Source organism: Diplotaxodon limnothrissa, linkage group LG15, assembly GCF_057381915.1.
Source record: "Diplotaxodon limnothrissa isolate DT_005_m linkage group LG15, D_limnothrissa_male_GT1.1, whole genome shotgun sequence".
NCBI lineage: Eukaryota > Metazoa > Chordata > Actinopteri > Cichliformes > Cichlidae > Diplotaxodon > Diplotaxodon limnothrissa.
Genome location: NC_140610.1, coordinates 27,112,299 through 27,123,978, shown reverse-complemented (window position 1 = coordinate 27,123,978; position 11,680 = coordinate 27,112,299). Strand labels below are relative to the sequence as shown.

The 11,680-nt window shown below is 42.1% G+C and overlaps 1 protein-coding gene across 2 annotated transcripts; it reads left to right on the top strand.

Moving 5' to 3' along the window:
• The first annotated feature begins 3,669 nt into the window (after window positions 1–3,669).
• cpsf3 (cleavage and polyadenylation specific factor 3) lies at window positions 3,670–11,254 on the top strand. Of its 2 annotated transcripts, XM_085372668.1 has the most exons (19): window positions 3,670–3,838; window positions 4,260–4,323; window positions 4,407–4,504; window positions 4,602–4,730; window positions 5,035–5,212; window positions 5,704–5,793; window positions 6,562–6,712; window positions 6,796–6,971; window positions 7,050–7,208; window positions 7,547–7,693; window positions 7,814–7,834; window positions 7,992–8,144; window positions 8,227–8,335; window positions 8,433–8,531; window positions 8,902–8,996; window positions 9,351–9,438; window positions 9,517–9,583; window positions 9,738–9,834; window positions 11,094–11,254. In XM_085372668.1, exons 1-19 carry the CDS (start codon window positions 3,768–3,770, stop codon window positions 11,181–11,183), a joined length of 2,082 nt encoding a protein of 693 aa, XP_085228794.1. In that variant the 5' UTR covers window positions 3,670–3,767; the 3' UTR covers window positions 11,184–11,254. The 2 variants fall into 2 exon arrangements, with proteins under 2 accessions (XP_085228794.1, XP_085228796.1); XM_085372670.1 differs by lacking the exon at window positions 7,814–7,834.
• The last annotated feature ends 426 nt before the right edge of the window (window positions 11,255–11,680 follow it).

Genomic DNA, 11,680 nt, shown 5'->3' with positions numbered 1-11,680 from the left:
AAGTAATTGGAGGAACATAATTTTTATGAGTAAACAACTTAAAAATATGTTTTTAAGTGTTATGTAATTAATTACAGCAATTACAAAAACAATTTTTTAAAGTTCATTATTTAAAATATTAAGTTGCTGATTTTCATCATTATTATCATCATTTTAGCTTTCTCTTATTTTTTTTTTTATTGTAATAGCTTTTAAGAAAGGAATTCATTCAACATTTTTTTTTTATCAAATAACTTTTTTATTTTTTAACAGTAGGCATTTCAACACTTTGTATTTAAAAAGTGAAAATAAACCAGAAATTTAGATTTATACCATCACAGCCAAGTTATAGAATATGCCTTTATGTATTTAACACCACAGAAACAAATGTGTTCAATTGGTAAAAAATCTACTTAGAAAACATTTTGTTGCAGTAATACTTCCATGCAAGTGTTCAGTAAATGTTAACTTTCAATGCCTACCAAACTTTACAAGATCTTGCATCTTTCTATTACACAATGCAGCAAACACCTTTAAGATCAATTTTACACATACAGGATTCAAAACACAATGGTTGCAGTCTTATGGTTAGATCCACGGGTGTACCGGTTACTGATGATGGCAGTTTTCATCACCTGCCTTAAGTTCTTCAGTGTCCTTGTAAAGCAAATTTTAAAAAATAGGTTAGTGAATTATAGATTAGACTTTTATACTTACTGAATCTTAATGAATTCAGATGATCAATGGATACCCCACATACACACACACACACACACACACACACACACACACACACACACACAATGCTGAATTACTTACACCAAACTCCAAAACTCCATGAAAAGGTCCTCGTCCTTCTCTCCAAGGAAAGTGATAAGGCAGCAGATGGCTACTTCTCTGCATGTTTCAATTGTATTGTGCTATTTAAGAAAAAATAAAGTATGAGTATAAAATACATGGGTGACTGCCAACAAAGTTCATTTCAAAGCTACCCAAAGTCTAAATAGTTGTCCTACCTCAAGAAGCATGTCCTTGATCTGCCTGATTCTCACTCCCTTAGCTCCTCCCCTTGATAAAATGACATCCATCAGTTTTGGGGTGCAATGGTCAAGTGTAGCCATTCAAGGCTTACAGTGGTTATTCTCTTGAACTCCTCCTGTATCTGTAGACCACACAAACAGAAGAATTAAACCTTGCAGACTATTAGCTATACTGCATTAATGAATGCTGTAATACATTATTTAAAGAGGATAGATGTGATCTAAGGCTACCCCAAGTTTTGAGGGAACAAAAACAATCTTGGTGAAGACAAGGGAGACTTCCCCACCATAACCGTGGTGTAATCTGTAATGTTTTAGCAACCCTGTTTTTGCAGAGGTTTCGAATTTACACATTGTTCACTCCCAGCCCATTTTGTAAAAAATGTGTCCCAGTTTAACAAAGCACTAATGACCCCAGATTATCACACTATACTAACTGCTTACATAAAGTCTTAATATTAAGTAGATTCACATAGCCTATGCCAGAATAATGCTATTGGAATGACATTAACAATATTTCACACAATCTGATTTTTTTTAAAAAAACAAACAAAAACAAAGATAGCTACAGCTCTTAAGATCAAGAACAATACTTACTTTAAGCTGTATCACAATACTAACCAAAATCATTTACAATGTAATATTACGTATAGGTCATGCAAGTTTTATAAAGACATAAAATAGGTGAGCCAGATGGAAAAAAGAAGCCTCTAGGTTATCCCTCTGACAAAACTATTCACAGTTTAAGGCTTCTAATTTTGGTAAAAAGAAAAACAAAATCAGCCTATGGTCGAAATTAGATTGCACTGTGTAGCAAAACTTTAACCACGCTTTTCCTAGCCACAGTTGCACTCTCTAGCTGAAGACTTTTGTCAAATGAAACTTTATAAGTCTTATCCTCTGCTGTGCTAAAGTTTAGAATGGCTAGCATTAGCTACATGTGGTAGTGCAAAGTATTTCCTTATCTGTATGAGCATCACATCATACACAAATCCACTACAGGTGACTAGCACAAATGCTTTGCTTTGGTAGAACTGTTATTTGTAAATGAAATGTTACTTACCTTGAAATGTCTTTTACAAAAGCTTGCACCATGCAACCCAACATGTGTGAATTTGCCCGGGCTAGTTAAGTCGGTAGGGGAGGGAATTTGAAATCAGAAGTTACAGTGGAAAAAAAATAAGTTATCTATTCAATTTCTTTAAGTAATTACAACTTGAATTTTATTTTGAACCCACTAACATTGGGATTTAATTTCAAATTACATATAAAATTAATTTAATGTAATTACCAACATTATTATTTCAACACAACCCAAAAAAATAAAGTTTGCAACTTAGAAGGTCTATCTTAATCAATAAATTAGAATTTTTATGTTGCAGCCATGGATTTAATCAAGTGGTGGTAAAAGGCCTGATGAATTACTTAGTCAAAGAAAGCACTCCTGTTCTGAGATGGACCTGTAAAGCTCTTTGTCAGCGCTGACACGTGAAATAGACTAATAACTGGGAGATGATGAATCGATACACAAGAGAAAACTGACAAGGACACACAGGATGAACAAACTGTGAAAACTAAACGGCATTAAAAAAAAAACCCAAAAAGGCATTTCCAGGGGAACAAATGGGTTTTGAAATGAATAAAAACAGAAAACATGTCAAAATAAAAAGCTGGTGTAAAACAGCTGAGGAAAGAACAACGTGGTTCTATAAACAAAGTGGTTCACACAAAAATACTCAAGTTCAGTCTAAACGTTTCCTTTAGTGCATAAAAGAGTTTCTCACTTCGAGACCTGAAAGCAGCTTCGGAGCTGAGGACTTTACTAAGAGCCGAGTTTAACACAAACAGCTTTTCGCTGTGAGCTGTTCGGTGTCCGTGTTTTCCTACATCACTCTTTCTAAACTTCTCAAATCTGTTAAAGTTACTGCATCACTCTATTTATACAAACTCGAATTATCCTGGATCTTTTCAAATTAATAGTCCTATAAAGTCTCGCTGGTCAAAATAACTTTCTTGACAGAGCTTTTATTGTGAAACATTTTTAAGAACTTGTATGAAATTCAAACTGTTTCCACCTTTTATTAGAAAACGATCAATAATATTCATGCCATATCTGTGGCTCTGATGTTCATCCTGATTATTCTAGAAGAAAATCAGTGAGGGGGGAAGCATCAGCGAGCAGAGCAGGATGCATTTTGTCAATGTTTTTATGTAAACCATTTGTTTTTATTTATTTATTATTGTTTTTTAATACCTTGAGTACAAAATATTTAAATACTCAAATATAATACACAAAAACATAGTCATGTATATGATTTTAAATTTAATTAAAGCCAATTTATAGAATGAATTTGTTTAAAGAGTTTTAAAATCTCCTAAATTAAAAGTGCATAGACTTAAAGAGCAAAGATACAAAAACGAAAATAATTTTTGTTTGTAATTATTAGTAGTATATATTTAGTTAATAATTAATTTGAGCATTTATTGATGAATACTATTTATTTATTTGATACATATTAATCTGATTTTTTTTTAAATATATTAGATTGCTTTAAAGCACACTTCTCCTCCGGGATTCATCGCGGAACAAAAAGTTAGGACTAATGTTACTACACGGAAAGATTTCACTGGGGACCGGAAGTTACATATTAGTAAACCTTGTGGAGCCGCTGTTGATAGCAGGTGGCTAACTAACGGAGTGATGACGGAGTTTGTTTGTTTGTTTTTCGGCGTGTGGAAGTAAACAACATGGCGGCCAAACGTAAACCCGACGCGACGGTTCCGGCGGAGGAGAGCGACCAGCTGCTGATCCGCCCGCTGTGAGTTTAAGGCAACTTCAGCTTCTTTCTGTGTGCGGGCTCCCCCTCCTCACAGAACTACATTCAGAAAATCACTCATTCAGGGTTCATAAATAAACTATAAAACACGTAAAACACACAACTTAAAAAGGTCCGCGGAAGTTTCCAGTGAAGCGCTTTGATTCAGAACTCATTTAACAACACTTATAATCTGAAAAGATCTCCCTGCCAGCTTCGACACAGCTGATAATTAAATATAAGGTCGTCTGTCAGTGCATATTTAATCTTATGAGTGTAGTCATGTGGCTCCAATTCTTTCAGGGTTTTGCTCTTTTACAAATAAAAATTGACTGATTTTTGAATGGAGTTTGGTTTAAAGTGAGTTTGAGCTGGATGTTGGGGTGAGGTGTGGAGTGTGGTTTCAGTGTGTGTCTATGTGCAGGGGGGCCGGTCAGGAGGTGGGACGGTCCTGCATCATCCTGGAGTTCAAAGGAAGAAAGATCATGGTGAGATAGTGAATATGAACCTTCCAGCTGTGAACGTGAAGCCTCAGTGTGTGTAAAGGTCTGTGTCTCTTTGTGTGTGTCAGCTGGACTGTGGGATCCATCCTGGTCTGGAGGGGATGGACGCTCTGCCCTACATTGACCTGATCGACCCAGCTGAGATCGACCTGCTGCTCATCAGCCAGTGAGTTCACAGCCTCCGAGTGGTCACATGACTGCCTGCAGCATGATGATACTGATGTACCGCAGATGTTTATGCTGACTCTTCCTCCTTCCATCAGCTTCCACCTGGACCACTGCGGCGCTCTGCCCTGGTTCCTGCAGAAGACCAGCTTTAAAGGTCGGACGTTCATGACACACGCCACCAAAGCCATCTACCGGTGGTTGCTGTCCGACTACGTCAAAGTCAGGTGAGACTCGCCGGTAGACACGTTGACTCTGAGAATGTTTTTAACGGTTTAATAAGAGTGTGGGCGAATGCTGGTGAGCCTCACTTTTGGGTTACCTCGAACGAGCAAAGGTCAGTGTCAGGTCAGTGATAAGCAGCTTTAAATTAAAATAACAAGACATCCAAAGGAGGGTTATTTTAAACTGGAGTAATGCAAACCTGCTGTAGGAGTTGTGAAGCAGAGGTAAGTGCTGTTTGCCGTCAAAGACGCTGCTGATGAGTTGCTTAGAATCTTTGACGCTTGATTGTCTGAATCGTGTCTGCAGTAACATCTCAGCTGATGACATGCTGTACACGGAGACCGACCTGGAGGACAGCATGGAAAAGATCGAGACCATCAACTTCCACGAGGTGAAGGAGGTGGCTGGCATTAAGTTCTGGTGTTACCACGCCGGCCATGTCCTCGGAGCCGCCATGTTCATGATCGAGATCGCCGGCGTCAAGGTGAGTTCTTCAGACATTGATCCAGCCTCCTCTGAGTGTTTGCGCCTCTGTGGGCGTGTTGCTACATGTACACACTCAGAGTTTTTATGGACATTTAGTTGCAGTTTAAAAACTACAGTTCAGATTCTTTGACCTTTTTTTTAATCACTGCAGCTTGTTAAGAAATAAAGACGCTGCAAGAACTGAAAATAAAGGTGAAATAAGTTCCTGTGACTTCATGTGAATACGATGAGGGCGAGGCTGTCTTAGACACATGATCAGTGGGGTGATGCTTTGTCGCATCGCAGTCGGGTTTTTCTGCGTTAAACAGCAGAGAAAATGTGCTGGTGTGTTCCAAAACTATTGTCTCTCTGGAGGGACCACCTCAGACAGGCACTTTGTTTTTGTGAATGAGTGAGTTTACTGAGGACAGCATGGCCACAGCTGCTAATCGCGCATGGTGTGTGTGTGTGTGTGTGTGTGTGTGTGTGTGTGTGTGTGTGTGTGTGTAGCTGTTGTACACAGGTGATTTCTCCCGTCAAGAGGACAGACACCTGATGGCAGCAGAGATCCCAAGCGTGAAGCCGGACATCCTCATCACAGTGAGTGATTCTGAAATCAGAAATCAACTGTTCAAAGTTTATGGCAGCTTTGCATGATCCGTCGTTCATAATAATCCTCCTTTATCTGATTCTGGGCTGGTTTGTCCTCTTTTAGCTACGCCCAGTTTAAGCCTAATTTCTCCTGATTGGCTGCCTCACAGAATCCACATATGGGTGGAGCATCTCAGTGACATCATCCAGATCCAAGAGTAGAAAAAAAAACTGATATTTTAGAGCAGCCTGAACTTCACAAGGAATAAATTTACTTCTGAGGTCATCGTTAGAAACATCGACCACAGAAACGTGACAGAAGAAGAAGAAGAAGAAGAAGAAGAAAGTGTGTACTTTATTGGTCCCCGTGGGGAAAATCCCTCTCTGCATTTAACCCATTCACTCAGTGAAGCAGTGGGCAGCCATTGGGCGCCCGGGGAGCAGTGTGTAGGGACGGTACCTTGCTCAGGGGTACCTCAGGGTAGCTGTTCAGGGGAATCGAACCCCCGACCTTCCGATCATGGGGCCACCACTCTACCTACTGAGCTATCCCTGCCCAGGAAACGGAGTAAAACCATGAATGAGGTGTAACCGCCTCAAATGTCTGTAAGATCTGACATCTCCACATGATCCCGTGTGTGGAGATCACACCCTAAAGGTGAAACCTGGAGCTGCAAACACCTGCTGTTACTACATCATGTGACTGCTAATCTTGATGCAACTGTGATGAATCAGCGAGCCAAGCATACTCAGTAATGTTTCCTGCTCTGCATTCAGGAGTCGACCTATGGCACTCACATCCACGAGAAGCGTGAGGAGAGGGAGGCTCGTTTCTGCAACACCGTCCACGACATCGTGAACAGGGAGGGCCGCTGCCTGATCCCTGTCTTCGCCCTGGGACGGGCTCAGGAGCTGCTCCTCATCCTCGGTGAGGTCTTCTCTCGGTCTCCTCTGCCCATGAGCCCGGCTCCGACCCTATTGACCTCTGATCTGCTCGTGTTTTTGATCCAGACGAGTACTGGCAGAACCACCCGGAGCTCCACGACATCCCTATCTACTACGCCTCTTCTCTGGCCAGGAAGTGCATGGCTGTGTACCAGACCTACATCAACGCCATGAACGACAAGATCCGCAAGGCTATCAACATCAACAACCCCTTTGTCTTCAAGCACATCAGCAACCTCAAGGTCAGTGAATGCAGTCCGTGGGTTGTCAGTTGGCTCATATCATTATACATGCAGGATTTTTACATGTGTGTGTTTCAGAGCATGGACCACTTCGATGACATCGGTCCCAGCGTGGTGATGGCATCTCCTGGTATGATGCAGAGTGGCCTGTCCAGAGAGCTGTTTGAGAGCTGGTGCACCGACCGCAGGAATGGCGTCATCATCGCCGGATACTGCGTGGAGGGGACGCTCGCCAAGGTGAGGTCAGCTTGGACTATTTTAACTGTGGAGTCAGGAAACTGCCCTGAAGGACAAACCTGAGTGAGCCTGCTTCTGAGGCTTTTCCAACATTTTCCCGTTTCTGAGTGGAAAATGTTTCCTGAGAGTCTGATTTTCTTTTCGGGGAGTGGCGGAAAGCCCAGACCTGCAGATCTGCTCTGATTTAAACCGTCTGTGTCAGGGTTTAGGCATTAATAATAAGGCAACAGTGCCCCCATCAGGCCAGAGTGAAAATGACACAATCATTTAAAGCCTTCAGAGAGCCGAGTTTCTTTCCTGATTCCTTCGAGGTCTAACGGTTTGTCTGCGTTTCTCAGCACATCATGACAGAGCCCGACGAGATCACCACCATGTCGGGTCAGAAGCTTCCTCTGAAGATGTCGGTGGACTACATCTCCTTCTCAGCTCACACAGACTACCAACAGACCAGCGAGTTCATCAGAGCTCTCAAGCCTCCTCATGTGGTAATCAGATTTATTCACTCACTCTCAGCTTATCAGTAAACAGATGACAGCGTTTCAAAAGTGCTAAAATTGTAGCAGCTGTATAATTGTTAATCATGACTCAGTCCAATCGCTCAGCAGAGCAGAGATCATCTAATGAGAGTAAGACGTCTGTGCGCTGTGGACCTTCGCATGCAGCTTCAGTCCTGGACCTGGAGTTTTTCTTTGTTGCTCTACTGACTGAAACTGTGCACAGCACTCGGTCTGATGTCGGGAACAGGTGAGTTTAGTTTAACGTGTGCTGATCCTGGGTCTGCAGATTCTCGTCCACGGCGAGCAGAACGAGATGGCGCGTCTGAAGGCGGCGTTGATCCGCGAGTACGAGGACAACGATGAGGTCCACATCGAGGTGCACAACCCGAGGAACACCGAGGCCGTCACGCTCAACTTCAGAGGAGAGAAACTGGCCAAGGTCCTCCTGAAAACCATCCGCAGCTTTAAGCGTGTCTCGTTTCACCTTCTGCCACCTTAACTCCCAGCATCCTCTGCTGCAGGTGATGGGCTCCCTTGCCGACAAGAAGTGCATTCAGGGTCAGCGGGTCTCTGGGATTCTCGTCAAACGAAACTTCAACTATCACATCCTGTCGCCCTCCGACCTCTCCAGTCAGTAACTCAGTTTACCTGCACTAATTATTCCAGCCTGATGCTGGTCCCTGAACGCATCGCCTGTTGCTTCCTGACATTTGTGCTCTCTGTACAGACTACACTGACCTGTCGATGGGCATGGTGACTCAGACGCAGGCCATCCCATACACCGGACCCATCTCACTGCTGGTCAGCCAGCTGAGAAACCTCGCAGGTAAGAAAGCAGCAAAGCTCACCTGGACTCACCTGACTCGGGTCATCCAGAGTAAAACTTAAGCTGGCTCCTCCCATTACCGGAAGTTTTGTGAGGCGATGCATTAGAAATATTTAATGGGATCTTTGGTCATGAATTTTTCTGCATGTCAGACTTGATGATACGTGGGCTTAAAAATGTTCATGTTAGTTTCTGAAGGTGTTTCACCTCCATCAGGACGTTTACAGAGAATGATGGAGACAATGTCTTTACAATACAAAGCACCTTGAGGCAACTGTTGTTGTGATTTGGAACTATATAAATAAAAGTGAACTGAAGTTTAATTGAACACGGTCCACAGAGCGTTCATGAGCTGCTCTTTGTGTTTCAGGCGATGTGGAGCAGGTGGAGGGAACTGAGAAAATCACCGTGAGAATCTTTAAGAGCATCACGATGGTTCATGAAGCCAGCATGGTGCTGCTAGAGGTCAGACACACACACACACACATACACTACAGCCCATGTGAGCAGAGGTGCTGTGATTTCTTACAGCCTTTGTTGTTCATGGATGCAGCTTCAGTGCTCTGTCTGAAACAAAATGTTCAGATTTATTTCAAACAGGAACTCACTGATTGGAGGAAAATTAATTTTGCTTCATATTTAAGCAGCTGTTGAAGTTTTTTTAATTTCAGATCTTTTGTTTCTTTGTTGTAAATTTGTTTTTTCGTTTTTTTTTTAAAGTGTTACAGATCCAGAATTTTACCAATTAGTTCACTAATTTCTGTTTCATTTTGCCATCATTGAAGTAAGTAAGTGTTTCTTCTTGATTTGTTTCCTCAGTGGATCGCCAATCCGCTCAATGACATGTACGCTGACGCCGTTGCCACTGTCATCCTCGAGGTCCAGTCCAACCCCAACGCCCAGAAGTGTCAGTAAACACAGTACGGCAGTGCAATGTTTGGGGACAGTGCAGAATCTGTAACATCTGTGTGTTTGTGTGTTTCAGTTGTGGAGGGGAAGAAGGAAAGTTTCGACATGGACGTGTTTGTGGAGAGGCTTGCGCTCATGCTGCAGTGAGTCGCTGCTACACACAGACATGTGCACACACAAACACCACACACACCGACACACACAGACCCAAGAAAGGATTTCATTTCTAACTTAGCATTTTCAAAATTTTCAAAGTAAAAGTCCCCAAGTGGTAGACTAACTTGTATTGTGTTGCAGCGACATGTTTGGGGATGACTGCGTGAATTTCAAAGATGGTAAAAACCTCAGCGTGACCGTGGACGGCGTCACAGCGTCAGTAGACCCAGAGACCAGAGTGAGTATGAGGAGTGGGCAGAGTTAGACCTTCTGACAGAACACAAAACTCTGACCTTTAGCACAGGGGGCTGTGCAGTTTAAGCTGCATTAAGGTCATGTGACATAAATCTGGTGTTAAGGATCATTTTGTTTTAAATCCTCAGACTTCCTGTTACAGAACCCGATCTGTTCATGAAAAACCTGAAAGTATGGGTACTTCCTGTTCCCGCTGCAGGGCTTTATGTTAAGTTTAAACCTCAAAGCATGTAAATAAGAGACGGCGCCTCTGAGATGTCATTGGCTGAAGTTCTGTCAGGCTGCACTCACACAGAGAAATTACCTGACCTTCATGCGACTGAGATCAGCTCTGATCAGTCATTATTACATCATGACGGCATAAAAGTTGTTGGGTTGAGTTGACAGTTGCATGCTCTCTGTTCATGATGACACAGATTAACTGATAAATCAGGGAACATCAAAAGTCTGTGTCCATCTGAAAACCAAAATTCACTTTAACTTCATACATTCAGAGATCTGAAACAGATTCTTCCACAGATAACAAACACAGATCCTCGCCAACCTTGCTTTCATATAGGAACACACCCAGTTAGCAACCACTGGAGTCCCCAGTTGTAAAGACTAGTTAGTTGCACTCAGACCGATTGCAACTCATTGACAAACTGGCTTTCTACTAAATCTGATGCTTATCATTTGTAAACCTTAAGCAGTCTGTGTGATTGCAGTGACTCTGACCTCCCAGCAGGCAGCTGTGCAGTTTCCATGAGACTGAAAGTCAGCTGCTGAACAGGAAGAAAACTTCAGTGCAACTGATTTTTTTTATTTTCTCTGGAGTCCAAAATGTGTGAGGAATTGGGGGGGGGGATGTGTAGCACACACGTGATTTTTTTCTGTCTGTGTTCAGACAGCAGTATTGAGTGAATGCTTCATGATACCGTGATACACAAAATATCCCTGTAAAGCTCGCCTTCTCTCATTTCAAAAGCCCCTTGAATTTTCTTTCTAACACACACAGTAACATTTAAAGAGCGCCTGTAAGGTAAAGCCTGTAAAGGGCTAAACTGAACTCAGACTTGCTCAAGCTTATTTTCTCAGACTACTATACAGTCACAGTCAGTGCTACTGAGCTTAACTTACAGTTGCTTCCTGGTTATGTGTGAAATTAATAGTTTCACATATGTTATTTATGCAAGTATTTTGTTTGTTTCTGTAGAAAATGATGTAATACCCTTTATTTGACCTCTGTGTGTTACTCTGCAGTTGGTGTCATGCGCAGAGGACGAGACTCTAAGGGAGATGATAGAAGTCGCTGTCCATCGGCTCCATGACGCCCTAAGCCCTGCTTTCTGACAGGCCACAGTGATGTCACAGGGGATGCTTTTGTACCTCCAGGAGATGCTTTTGTACCGATTTCCTATAAAAATGAATGCTTCTTTTTTTTATGTGTAAAATAAACTTCAGTTGAGTTTCTCAGTCTGTTTCCTTTAGACCATCAAAGCCTCCGATGGCCGCTTTAAAAAGGTTTACACTTATTTCAGTCATGCTGGCTTATTCTGGATACATAAAACATCATCTCCAATGGTGTTCTGCAGATCTGTTAGCTGTAGCTTCACAGCCTCAGACACTGACTGTATGTAACAGATGGACATTTGTAGACCACATTTGAACAAGAGGGTGGAGTGCTAGGTGATCAGCTATTCCACAGGCACAGATACCTGCTAATTAGTGCAGTATTATCTTCAACACACAAACAGTACAGAGTCTTAGAAATGTCTTCATTTTTTAATCCAAAAGCAGAATTTTCTAACATGTAATGATATATTAAATCCGACACCACTTCAGTGATG

Bases quoted from the DNA above. Each gene is read 5' to 3' on its own strand.
- cpsf3 (XM_085372668.1), top strand. From the start codon at position 3,768: ATGGCGGCCAAACGTAAACCCGACGCGACGGTTCCGGCGGAGGAGAGC. The intron at 7,209-7,546 runs GTGAGGTCAGCT...TGCGTTTCTCAG, and splicing joins TGGAGGGGACGCTCGCCAAG to CACATCATGACAGAGCCCGA. The intron at 8,532-8,901 runs GTAAGAAAGCAG...TTTGTGTTTCAG, and splicing joins CCAGCTGAGAAACCTCGCAG to GCGATGTGGAGCAGGTGGAG.